The sequence below is a fragment of the Ctenopharyngodon idella genome, chromosome 8 (assembly GCF_019924925.1).
Source record: "Ctenopharyngodon idella isolate HZGC_01 chromosome 8, HZGC01, whole genome shotgun sequence".
Lineage (NCBI taxonomy): Eukaryota > Metazoa > Chordata > Actinopteri > Cypriniformes > Xenocyprididae > Ctenopharyngodon > Ctenopharyngodon idella.
Window position 1 is genome coordinate 9873951 of NC_067227.1, and position 13157 is coordinate 9887107.

General features: G+C 41.0%; 2 protein-coding genes across 6 annotated transcripts in view; both read right to left on the reverse strand.

Moving 5' to 3' along the window:
* LOC127516969 (uncharacterized) overlaps positions 1–13157 on the reverse strand; it is a 214263-nt gene that overhangs the window by 60266 nt on the left and 140840 nt on the right. The gene's annotated exons all lie outside the window — the stretch shown is intronic.
* Positions 1–13157, reverse strand: part of tmcc1a (transmembrane and coiled-coil domain family 1a) — a 45178-nt gene that overhangs the window by 14287 nt on the left and 17734 nt on the right. Inside the window, exon 1 of one of the 4 annotated variants that reach the window (XM_051901945.1) lies at positions 1656–2092. The exons of the other annotated variants lie outside the window; for them this stretch is intronic. Within the exon in view, the coding sequence (XP_051757905.1) occupies positions 1656–1730 (75 nt within the window). The 5' untranslated portion in view covers positions 1731–2092. Of the gene's footprint in view, positions 1–1655; positions 2093–13157 lie in introns of those variants that run through there. 4 annotated transcript variants of the gene reach the window in all.

Consider the following 13157-nt stretch of genomic DNA (forward strand, 5'->3'; position numbering starts at 1 on the left):
CCTCCTTTATAATGGATTCATGCAAATAAAACTGCCTAAACTATGTGGGTGATGTTGAGTGATCTGATCTCCAGAGGTGTTTGGTGTCAATCAAAAAATTGTGACTTACAGGACTGAAAATTCATAAAATCAAGTCTAAAAGTTTGAAATGTAATAAAAGGTACTCATCAAATCAAATCAAATCAGTTTTTTATTGTTCTATTTATGTTATTTCATGTACTATATATTAATTAATATATTTTTTCTAGTTATGCTCTACTGTAAACTATTTATGTGCCTAGACAATGCACTTTTTAAATGCAATTTAATTTTTAAATGACCTAGGTCATTATGACAGTCTAAGCCCTTCACATTTACACAAAGGCCGGATTGAAAAAAGGTGGAAATCCTCTTTACTGTTGCTTTAAGGGAGACTAGTGCACTAACAATGCCTTATTCATCATCAGTGGACAATTACATAACTGGACGTGTTACACACACACACACACACAAAAGGAAACAAGAATTACTCAAGCAAATTTGTTTATAGCACTTAACTTTTAAACTATTGCACTTATTACACAAGTGTTGCCATGGCTAATATTAAAGTTACTGTTGTGAAACGGAATAAATTCCTGGTTATCTCGGGCCAGGAACTACAAGCGAGTCTTTCACAAGTAACTGTGTCAAAACAGCATTTGTGAAAGTCTCTCATAAGCTTTTAATAAGATTCACACCAATGTGTCTGATACTCTTCTCACCAAGAAATGCAAATTTTGTAATAATTTACTTGCTTGTATGTAATTCCAACCCTGTACAACTTGTAAATTTAACTTCAGCAAGTTGAATCACCTTTTTTTATTATTTATTTATTTTATTTTTTTTTTTTATCTCTGATTACGACAGAGATTTGTGAGCCACAACAGAGGGGAGGATTTTCAGTAAACAATAGATTAAATTTTGGTCTGTTTGTCAAAAAAACTGTATGACTTCAGAAGACAGAGCAGAAGTCACACAGAGGAGCAACTGTGATACAGTCCTCGTTCACTTTCATAGAAAAGAGCAGCTTGAACATTTTGAGAAACCTTTCCAGCTAACAAAAAATGTGTTTTAGTTATGAAAATGTTATTTCTGAATCTTCCCAGAATGTTCAAAACAATTAGTTTAATGTTTTACTTTTTTTTTTCTTGATATGCAAATGTTAAGGGAATATTCCATTTTCTCAATTTTTAAACATTATGGGAATGTTACTTCTGAATGTTCTCTGAACGTTCTAAAACAAGTAGTAAAAACGTTAGACAAACATCCAACTAAAATGTTTCATTCCATGAATGATGTATAAATAATGTTTTTGTGCTAATGTTTTGAGAACATTAAGATAACTTTGAACAACTGTTCTATTAATGTTACTGGAAGAACATTTGTTCATAACTTTGAGAGAACCTTGAGAGAACATTCCCTGTAAGCTGGGTTCTTCCACAGAAGGAAGAAAGTCATAGGTTTGGAACGGCATGGCAAACTATGACATTTTACATGAAAACATTGCAACATGAAAACCATAAAATCGATCAACTGCAGTTTGCTTAAATACAGGCAAACTTCATATTCACATTTCAATTGTAATATTCGGATTTTGCAAAGTGTAGGAGCTTTCTGAAAACACACACTGAACTCACGGTGTTGGTTGGGGAGGTGGATGGTGAGGAGTCTGGAGTTATCAGGTTGAGAATGACGTCCATTGGAGAAATCATTGAGCCAGCAGGCGTTCACAGCTCCGTTAGACAAGGCTTCGCTCGGGTCCAGAGCTTAGATTTGAGCGTCAGGAGTATCTGTGCTGTTCCATTACAACATGCAGAGACGCTCAAACAAGCGCAAATGATGTCGCTTACTGAAGAGACGTTCTTAAAAGTAAGATGAAACAGAATAATTCAGGCCTGGGCTCTTATGGTACTCTGAAACGCTCACAGCTGAGCGGAAATGGAAACACTGCGTTTGAAAAAGCAAGTGTTCTAAATTCATGCAGAGAATCTTGCAGAATGAAAAACCCAAAAGCTCAGCGTGAAGGTTTAGTGTGAGAGAGAGAAGCAGAGCGAGCCAGAACCCATGAGAAGGGTTTTGTCTCGGCGGGACTCTTTTGGCCAACAAAACAGTGTTGGACAACTAATGAGCAAATTCATTCACGGCTTTCAAGAGCTTAGCCAATGAGTTATGTTGACCTACCAACCTCAACCAATCACAGACAAAGATCATAACCATCCACTGTGTCCAGACTAATGACTGGCTTTGCTTTCAATTACAAACGCAATAAACAGAACACTGTATTTCAACAACTGCTGCACAAACTCCCAAAGGTATTGAGCATGAATGGTGGAAAACACCGCTGTGTGTGTGTGTGCGTGTGTGTGTGTGTGTGTGTGTGTGTAATGGGGTGCGGAAGAGGGTTTAACGAGAAACTGCCAAAACTCTTCTGAATGGAGAGAGAGAGAGAGAGAGAGAGAGAGAGAGAGAGAGAATGCACTGAATCTGTGGTTCAGGGAAGAGAAGGCTTATGTAACTCTAGGCCTCATTCAGACTCTTCAGTCAGAGTATTTGGGAGAGAAACAGACTGTTTTCAGTGAATGTGCTTACATGGTTTAAACTAGATTTTCTGATGTATACTTCCGAAAAAACTAACCTTAAAGTTGTAAAGGGAAGTTGCGCTAGTCTTTTCTTCCCTATTGTGTCGTATATCCGAGTAAAACACTTCACGAACAAGAACAAATGTGGGCGGGGCTTGGTTTTTTCCGTGGGGAATTGATTGGATGGTTGTGGTTTGCTATTGGTGGATCTCATGTGAGTCACAGGTTGCCCCGCCCTCGTCATTAGAGAAGAGAAGAGATGCTGCAAGAGGGAGGAGAAGATATTCTGATTCAAGATTACCAGGAACATGAATTTAAAACAATAATGATATATCACCGATAAATCATTTAAAATAAACACTGCAATATTCCTTAAAAAATAAGAAGTGTCAATTTTGATTTCAAGGTGACTTTAGCAGTAGCAACAGTGGTACTGTTTTACTTTAAAGGAGTCATGACATGAGAAATCAAATTTGCCTTGATCTTTTGACATATAAGAGGTGTTTGTAAAATTAAAACATCCTTCAAGTTTCATAGCTTAAAACGTCCCCCTCATTATATACAAAGCATTTTTTTAATCAAGCTTCAAAAATGGCTCATTTGGATATTGCAGGATCTGTGACGTCACATGGGTAAATACATTTGCATATGACTGCCTCCAGAGCAAGACATCGACCAATAGTTTTACATCTTCGCACCATAGGCCCCGCCCACTGGTGTTCAGTCTCTTAACGGCTGACATTTACCTACACCAGATGTGAGAGGCATGTCAAAAGCAATTAGAAGTTATTATAATCACTGACGCTGTCTACGCTGATACAGTATACAGATGTGCGTTCAGTTTCTGAAGTCATTATAATGACTGACTAATTCTACTCTCAATATCTTTGGCATGACTGAGACCTGGATTCGTCCAGAGGACTCAGCAACACCCACTGCTCTCTCCAGCAACTTCACTTTCTCTCATACCCCTTGCCAGTCTGGGAGGGGTGGGGGCACAGGTCTTCTCATTTCTGACAATTGGAAATACTCAACTCACTCTTCTCTATGCAACAACAAATTCATTTGAGTTTCATGCGATTACAATCTCAATTCCTTGTCAAAATTCATATCGTAGTAATTTATCGCCCCCTAGGCCAACTGGGTACCTTTGTAGAGGAACTGGACATGCTGCTGTCCTCATTCCCAGAGGATGGCAGTCCACTTGTTGTTTTTGGCGATTTCAACATTCATTTAGAGAAGCCTTATGGTTCAGACTTCCTCTCTCTTCTAGCCTCATTTGATCTCAATTGGCTCATCACCACAATTACCCACAAATCTGGCAACCAACTTGACCTCATTTACACGTGCAACTGTATCACAGACAACATTTTGGTAAAACCTCTGCACATTTCTGATAATTTCTTCATTACTTTTAATCTACAACTCCCTGTTTGTTCACCACCAACCCCTCTACCAGTTACCTTCAGACGAAACCTGCGCTCTCTTTCTTCTTCTCATCTTTCCTCTGCTGTATCATCCTCCCTTCCTTCACCCACGCAATTCTCATCTCTGGATGTGAATACAGCAACAGACACTTTATGTTCCACCTTAACCTCTTCTCTAGAAAGTATTTGTCCTCTGTAATCCAGGCCTGCACGTGCTACTCCCTCTATAACCCCTGGTTATCCGATGTTCTTCAAAACCAAACTCAGGGCTGCAGAGAGAACATTCCGCAAATCAAAAGACTAATCTGACCTAGGTAGCTATCAATCTCTGCTCACATCCTTTTCTGGTGAAATTCATGCTGCTAAATCTTCATATTTCCACAACAAAATCAACAGCACTTCTAACACACGCACACTTTTCAAAACATTCAACTCTCTCCTCTGTCCCCCTCCACCACCACCCACCTCCTCCCTAACTGCTGATAATTTTGATAATTTTTCACTGACAAACATCTACCATCAGCAGTCAGTTCTCCGCTCCACACACACAGGAACTCAGACCAATCACACACACAGCCACACACCTCCTCTCTTCGTTCTCTCTCCTCACTGAGAAGTATCCAAACTTCTTCTCTCCAGTCATCCCACCAACTGCCCTCTAGATCCCATCCCCTCACACCTTCTACAAGCCATCGCTCCTACACTTTTACCAGCACTTACACACATTATCAACACATCTCTCCACGCTGGCACTTTCCCTAACACATTCAAGCAGGCTCGGGTAACCCTACTGCTTAAAAAACCCACATTAAGCACGTCACTTGTAGACAGTTAGAGACCTGTTTCTCTCCTACCATTCATAGCAAAAACACTTGAAAGAATTGTTTTCAACCAGGTGTCATCTTTCCTCTCACAGAGCAATCAATTGGACGTCAATCAATCTGGTTTCAAGAGTGGCCACTCGACCGAGACTGCACTACTATCGGTCACTGAATCCTTGCAGATTGCAAAGGCTGATTCCAAATTATTAGTTCTCATTCTGCTCGATCTATCTGCTGCCTTTGACATGGTGAATCATCAGATCCTTCTGTCCACCCTATCTTCACTGGGCAATACACAGGTACTCCACTTCACTGGTTTGAATCCTATCTCACAGGAAGGTCTTTCAGGGTTGCCTGGAGAGGGGAGGTATCCAAAGCTCATCAACTGACCATGGGGGTTCCTCAGGGTTCAGTGCTTGGACCCCTCCTCTTCTCCATTTACACTACATCACTGGGTCTCATCATACAGGCACATGGTTTCTCCTACTATTGCTATGCTGATGACACACAGCTCTTCCTTTCATTCCAACCAGATGATCCCACAGTAGCTGCACGAATCTCAAGCTGTCTGGCGGACATCTTGGCATGGATGAAAGAACATCATCTGCAGCTCAACCTGGCAAAGACTGAGCTTCTCGTCTTCCCTGCCAATCCGACTCTAAAGCATGATTTCACCATCCACCTAGGTACATGCTCAATTACCCCATCAAATTTGGCCAGAAATCTTGGAGTAATCTTTGATGACCAACTGACCTTCAAAGACCACATTGCGAAGACAGCTCAGTCATGCAGATTTGCACTATACAACATCAGGAAAATCAGGCCCTTTCTAACAGAACATGCAACACAACTTCTCGTCCAGGCCCTGGTCATTTCTAGGCTTGATTACTGCAATGCTCTTCTGGCTGGACTGCCATCATGCACAATCAAACCTCTACAAATGATTCAAAACGCTGCAGCACGTCTCATCTTCAACGAGCCCAAAAGAGCCCATGTCACGCCTCTCTGCATCTCTCTTTACTGGCTACCAATTGCTGCTCGCATCAAGTTCAAGGCGTTGACGCTTGCTTACAGATCTACCACAGGCTCCAGCACTACCTTTCACTTCCTTTAATCTCTCTCTATTGTAGCTTATGATACTCTGAGCAATGTCTGAAACTTGTATTGTGAGCACTTCTTGTGTCTATTTGCCTCTTCATGATGAATCGCTTGTTGTATTCCTCACTTGTAAGTCTCTTTGGATAAAAGCGTCTGCCAAATGAATAAATGTAAATGTAAATATGCGTTCAGTTTCTGAAGCCATTATAATCACTGACGCTGTCTACGCTGATAGAGTATACAGATGTGCGTTCAGTTTCTGAAGTCATTATAATCACTGACGCTGTCTACGCTGATAGAGTATACAGATGTGCGTTCAGTTTGTGAAGTCATTATAATCACTGACGCTGTCTACGCTGATACAGTATACAGATGTGCGTTCGGTTTCTGAAGTCATTATAATGACTGACGCCGTCTACGCTGATACAGTATACAGATGTGCGTTTGGTTTCTGAAGTCATTATAATCACTGACGCTGTCTACGCTGATGCAGTATACAGATGTGCGTTCAGTTTCTGAAGTCATTATAATCACTGACGCTGTCTACGCTGATAGAGTATACAGATGTGCGTTCAGTTTCTGAAGTCATTATAATCACTGACGCTGTCTACGCTGATACAGTACACAGATGTGCGTTCAGTTTCTGAAGTCATTATAATCACTGACGCCGTCTACGCTGATACAGTATACAGATGTGCGTTCAGTTTCTGAAGTCATTATAATCACTGACGCTGTCTACGCTGATACAGTACACAGATGTGCGTTCAGTTTCTGAAGTCATTATAATCACTGACGCCGTCTACGCTGATACAGTATACAGATGTGCGTTCGGTTTCTGAAGTCATTATAATCACTGACGCCGTCTACACTGATGCAGTATACAGATGTGCGTTCGGTTTGTGAAGTCATTATAATCACTGACGCCGTCTACGCTGATACAATATACAGATGTGCGTTCAGTTTGTGAAGTCATTATAATCACTGACGCCGTCTACGCTGATACAGTATACAGATGTGCGTTCAGTTTCTGAAGTCATTATAATCACTGACGCCGTCTACGCTGATACAGTATACAGATGTGCGTTCAGTTTCTGAAGTCATTATAATCACTGACGCCGTCTACGCTGATACAGTATACAGATGTGCGTTCAGTTTCTGAAGTCATTATAATGACTGACGCCGTCTACGCTGATACAGTATACACATGTGTTCAGTTTACTTCACTCGCTTGAGTCTGTTGACAACAGGAAAAATAGAGTAATATCTCTGTAGACTTCAGAAGGATCCCAGCGTCAGAAACAAGTGGATGGTTTATTTTTGATGGTGTCCTGGATCTTGTTAGAGGATTATATGTTTGTTTGGAGCATTTTGTTTTGTAAACGAGGCACAGATTATAACATAAAAGTGGCAAAACAAGCCTTAAAGGGATAGTTCACCCAAAAATGAAAATTACCCCATGATTTACTCACCCTCAAGCCATCCTAGGTGTGTATGACTTTCTTCTTTCTGATGAACACAATCGGAGATATATTAATAAATATGATGGCTTTTCCGAGCCTTATAATGGCAGTGAATAGAGGATGAGATTTCGCGTTCATCAATATGTCAGCTCATCAGCCTTGTTCACTCTGCCTATATAAGTCTGGTTCTCTCAGTCATTCCCTGCGAAGTATTGTTTAGTGTAACAGCTGCAATTCTGTGCGTTTTCCCGGTTTTCTGTATCTTGGTTTCTTGATCTCTGGTTTTCCCTGTTTTGCCTGTGAGTTTCTGCCTTGTTGTTTGTCTGGACTGCCTTTCTGTGTTTTTGACCTGTTGCCTGTACTTTGGATTTCGATTGTGGATTATCCCTTAGTAAAACTGTTTGGATCCTCAACCTTCAAGTCTCAGAGCAGTTCTGTTACATTGGGCTTCAAAATCTCATCCTCTTTTTATGGCCAATTTTTTTGTGCAAAAAAACATATTAAAATAATGAAAAATCCATGTCATGACCCCGTTAACACCATAAATACAACTGTTTCAAGCAACAAATCTACTGTACTGTACATAAACCTCTCTTTAACTATGTACAGCTGACTGACAGTAAGTGTGCACACGCACACACACACATGCACACACACACACACCACATTCCAAAAACATTTCTCGCATAACAAACAGACTGCATTATTCATGTAATAGGTGATGTCATCAAGCTGCGGGTATTTACGTTTCTTCTCACTTGCAGAACCAGTTCACTCTGAACCACTCTCGGACACACACACACACACACACACACACACGTTTTTGTGAATTGTGGGGACATTCCATAGGCGTAATGGTTTTTATACTGTACAAACCGTATTTTCTATCGTCCTACACTACCCCTACCCCTAAACCTACCCCTCACAGGAAACTGTGCACATTTTTACTTTCTCAAAAAAACTCATTCTGTATGATTTATAAGCCTTTTGAAAAATGGGGACATGGGGTAATGTCCTCATAAGTCACCCTCTCCTTGTAATACCTATGTCATACCCATGTCATTATACAAATTTGTGTCCTGATATGTCACGAAAATGCACGCGCACACACACACACACACACACACACACACACGCACACACACACACACACACACACACACATATGTTGGTACATATATCATTAAGAGGATTTTCCATAAGCGTAATGGTTTTATACTGAGCTAATCATATTTTCTATCCCCTACCCCTAAACATAACCCTCACATTAAACCTTCTGCGTTTTTTACATTTGTAATAAAACACTGTTACTAGCGATTTGAATTACAAGGACATCTGCATGCACCGTGCATGAGCTGGACAATTGTCCCAACAGCCAGACAGACTGAAGACAGGCCAGAAAGATCCAGAATGTGTCCGTTCTCTCTGGTTTGTGTCTCTGTACAGCGGGTTATCAGAGTGCATTCTTACATAACATCACTCTTTGTTAGTGTCTTCATCCGAGATCGGACCAGTTAATGACTCAAACATTACATGCTCATACACAACACAAACAAACGGGATTGTAAGCATTCAACATTTAGTCACTAGATGTGTTTTTGTGAGATTCATCCTACTGTTATCTTCAACTAGAATTAGTCACATTCCCTGAGCATTAAACCAAAACAATGTCTGGTATGATTCTGGATCTAGAGTTTGTTATGGAATATTCTGCGGTCACATCTCAGGGATTAGACTATTTTAAGCATAAACATGTAATGTTCTCAATAGAATACAGAACAAACCACAGTCACAAGATCAGTAAAATAACATACAACATTTCCTGGTTTGAGCAATTAAAACAAAACTAGCTTCAGCACTGCATCCATGTGATAAGGAAATTAATATAAAACAATTCACCTGATGAAAGAATAATTCCCTTGAAGAAACGCAATGGCTGCACGTATATTTAGACACTTTAGTCACATTTAAAAATGTCCGATCGTCATTGCATTGCATAGGGAAATATCAAAATGTCATGGGCAAACAAATGCCACACAAGCATTTTTCAGAGCATTTAACTTCACTTTTCTGAGAATTCAGATTTCACACAGGTGTCTAAAACCTGCCACTGCTCAGCCCTCACATCCTCGTGGAGAGATGCTGAGGAAGACTGTAACACTCTATCATACAGTACATGGACATCTTCAGCAGGACATTCTCCCAAACTGCACACCACCACTAGAGGGCGATGCTGTCTTCACAAAAACAAAGAACTACAGAAGGTCAGACTACTATGGAATCCACATAAGAAAATAAAAATAATGCTTGGGTAAGTCTTAATTATGAGATGAAGTCGAAATTATGACATACTAAGTCATAACTGAGATTAAATATAGAAACTATTAGATAAAAAGTTATGAATTATGAAAATTATGAATTTTCTGTCATATTTTTGACATTTTGTGTAATAATTATTACTTTAAATGTCATGTTTGTTATACTTATGAAGTCATAATTTCGACTTTTCATTTCATAAATATGACTTAGTATTTCAATTTTACATTTTATGTCAGTTATAATTAACAAAAATGTGATTTTTTTTTCTTATGTGGCAGAAATGGGTTTCCATAGACTACATATAACTGAGCTATACATGTGACAAAACAAAATCCCTCAGTGGACATTTGTGACAAATGTTCAAAAACTGTCCAAAATAAAACAAAAAACAGCAAAATATAGTTCCTTACAAATATAGTGAAACATGTCAAAAAGTGACTTGAGAGGAAATTTAAAGTGGTTTTCACTATTTGAAAGGCTTTGAAAGGGGGGGGGGGGGGGGGGGGATCATCACCTCTGTATAAACCATTGCGCCTATGAGACATTCTCACTATATTCTATAGTGAAACAAACATGCGTGTGTGTGTGTGTGTGTGTGAGAGAGAGAGAGAGAGAGAGAGAGAGAGAGAACATCCTCACATCCCAAAATAAGACAATCCTGAGAGAATAAGAGGAGTAAAAAACAGGAAACGTGAGTCATCCGGACACATCAATGAACACACACACCAAAACAGTAAACTCAGGTTGAAATGGATGTAAGCACCTCATTTCAGTTTGCTAAAAAATCGTTTGTTAATGGTCAATGAGAGGTTGAATTAAAGATGAAATAAAGAGCTGGATCTTTCTGCAAGCAGTTTAATGGAATCAAAATCACACTTCTCAGGGATATCAAGGAAACAAAAACATTATAAACAGAACAACCACGCTAAAAAGGGATTCGATCTGACAAAGAACAACTGAAAATGAGGGCTAAATAAACACAGAAACACAAGGGACTTCATAGATAATTAACAAGACACAGGTGAAACACATGAGGGCAAATCAAAAATCATGGCAACTAATGACCTAAGAGAAAGGAAACATGAACTGGGAGGTGGAGACCCAGACCTTGAGCTGAAGAAACTGAGTGACACTGAAGGTCCTGGAGGCCAAGGTGAAGCCACAGGGACGAGCGGCCAAGGTGAAGCCAGTGTGCCGGAAGACTGAGGCAGACCCGGAGGGAAGGAAGGAGTCTGACAGAGCTGAAAGGGTGGAGGGATGGGGCGTGGTTGAAAGCACAGAAGTCCATGGTGGAGTCAGACCAACGACTGACCAAGGTGGAGCCAGAGGGACGAGGAAGCCCTGTGAAGCCAGAAGGAAGATGGTCCCAGGCGGAGCCAAGGGAGCGAGGAACCAAGGTAGAGCCGACTGGTCGACAGGCCGAGGAGGAGTGATGGGCATGGAGGTTCGAGGTGGACCCAGAGGGTCGACACACCAGGATAAAGCTGGTGAACAGGAAGTCCAAGGAAGATCTGAGCTGCTAAGAGGAGCCAGCGGAGACAGTGTTGAAGAACTGGGTAGTACAGGCAAAGGATTATGAGACGGCCTCCTTGGCCGATAAAAGACAGGCAGAGAGTTCAAAATTGGCCAAAAATGGCCAGATAGTTCAGAAACAAGATACAAGAGAGGCAGAGAGTTCAAAAACAGCCTCTTTGGCTGATAAAAGACTGGCAGAAAGTTAAAAAATGGCCTCCTTGTCCAATCCAAGACGGGCAGAGAGTTCAAGAACGGCCTCCTTGGCTGATACGGGACAGGCATAGAGTTTAAAAATGCCCTCCTTGGCCGATATGGGAAAGGCATAAAGTCCAGAAACAAGATACAAGACAGGCAGAGACTTCAAAAACAGCATCCTTGGCTGATAAAAAACGGACAGAGAGTTTAGAAACAGCCTCCTTGGCCGATACAGGACAGGCAGAGAGTTCAGAAACGGCCTCCTTGGATGATTAAAGACAGACAGAGAGTTCAAAAACAGCCTCGATGGCCAAAACGGGACAGGCATAGAGTCCAGAAATGGCCTCCTTGGCCAATACAAGACAGGCAGAGAGTCCAGAAACAAGATACAAGACAGGAAGAGAGTTCAAAAATGGCCTTCATTGGCCAATACAGAACAGGCAGAGGAGGTGGGAGTGGGAGCATCATAAACCACTCTGAAACAAGCTAGGTGCTAATCTATTCCTCAATGTTTACAACTCACATCAGCCTTTGGAGTATGGGCTGGGCTCCTTTTATCCCTCCACCAATAAACCCAGAGAAACGGACACAGGAACTGGCTCACGCACCTGGTCAACTCCTCTTTAGGCTCGAGCTCCGGGATGATGGTGGTCTTAGGGGTATGCTCCATTGGAGAAATGAGGGCTGACTCACACACCTGGTCAGACATGGCTCCTTTAGGCTCTAAGTCTGCTGTAGGCTCTGGCTCTTCACTTTCAAGGGGCTTCATTGTGGCGGGCTTATGCTCTGAGTCTACAGTGGGCTCGGTCATGTGGTCTGATGAAGTGTGCGCTGCAGGTGCTAGTGGGTCTGGATACTCTTTACTCTCTCAGTTGATGTAGGGGGACCTGCACTGATGTAACACTCACTCGATGAATACTCGGAACATCCCTTGAGGCTAACATTGTCGTAATGCATGAGAGGGACAAACCTGCTGCTAGACCCATTTACTGAGACAAAAGAAGCATGAACTAACACAGACAACTGAACATGAAACAGTGCAAATAAAACAAGATAACAACTCAAACAAAACTCAAACCCAGAACAGATGTTACATTAACCAATTGTTAAAAATTCTTCTGTTTTAAGCTCTGTGTTGTGGAAGCAAAGCAAGAGACTACAGAGATACAGATAATACAGAGATTATCTGAACTCTGCCTGACCTGGATAAGTAATTAGTCATGACTGTTCATTAAACGTGCAGATGATGACATTAAAGAGAGTATGTGCTGAACATGCATACAGCAATGGATATGACTAATAATATGTGTGTTTTCTCTACCTGCTCATCACAGATGAAAGCACTGCGCCTGAACAATGTGCATAGAGTGACTATAATAGCTGACAGTGGAAGCTCACACAGGAAACAGGAAACAGTTTGTGGTTTTGTAACTGAGATAGAATTTTTTCTCACACCCTAAATGATCAATGATTTAGTTGCATTTTTCGAAACGACATGCAGCACACATTCAGGTCTTATGTCACCTGTATGTCTTATGTCAATGCATCAGATATAAAGCAGTGCCGCAGTGTAACTTCTGTGAACATAACAAACACTGTGGATGTTGTTGACCCGTTCACACTTTAGACTGATTACAGATCGTGTGTTTCCACAGAGACTAGCATCAGTGAGAGATGCCGACAACAGATAGAAGGACGGCAAGTGTTAGTGGAGAACCCAAGATA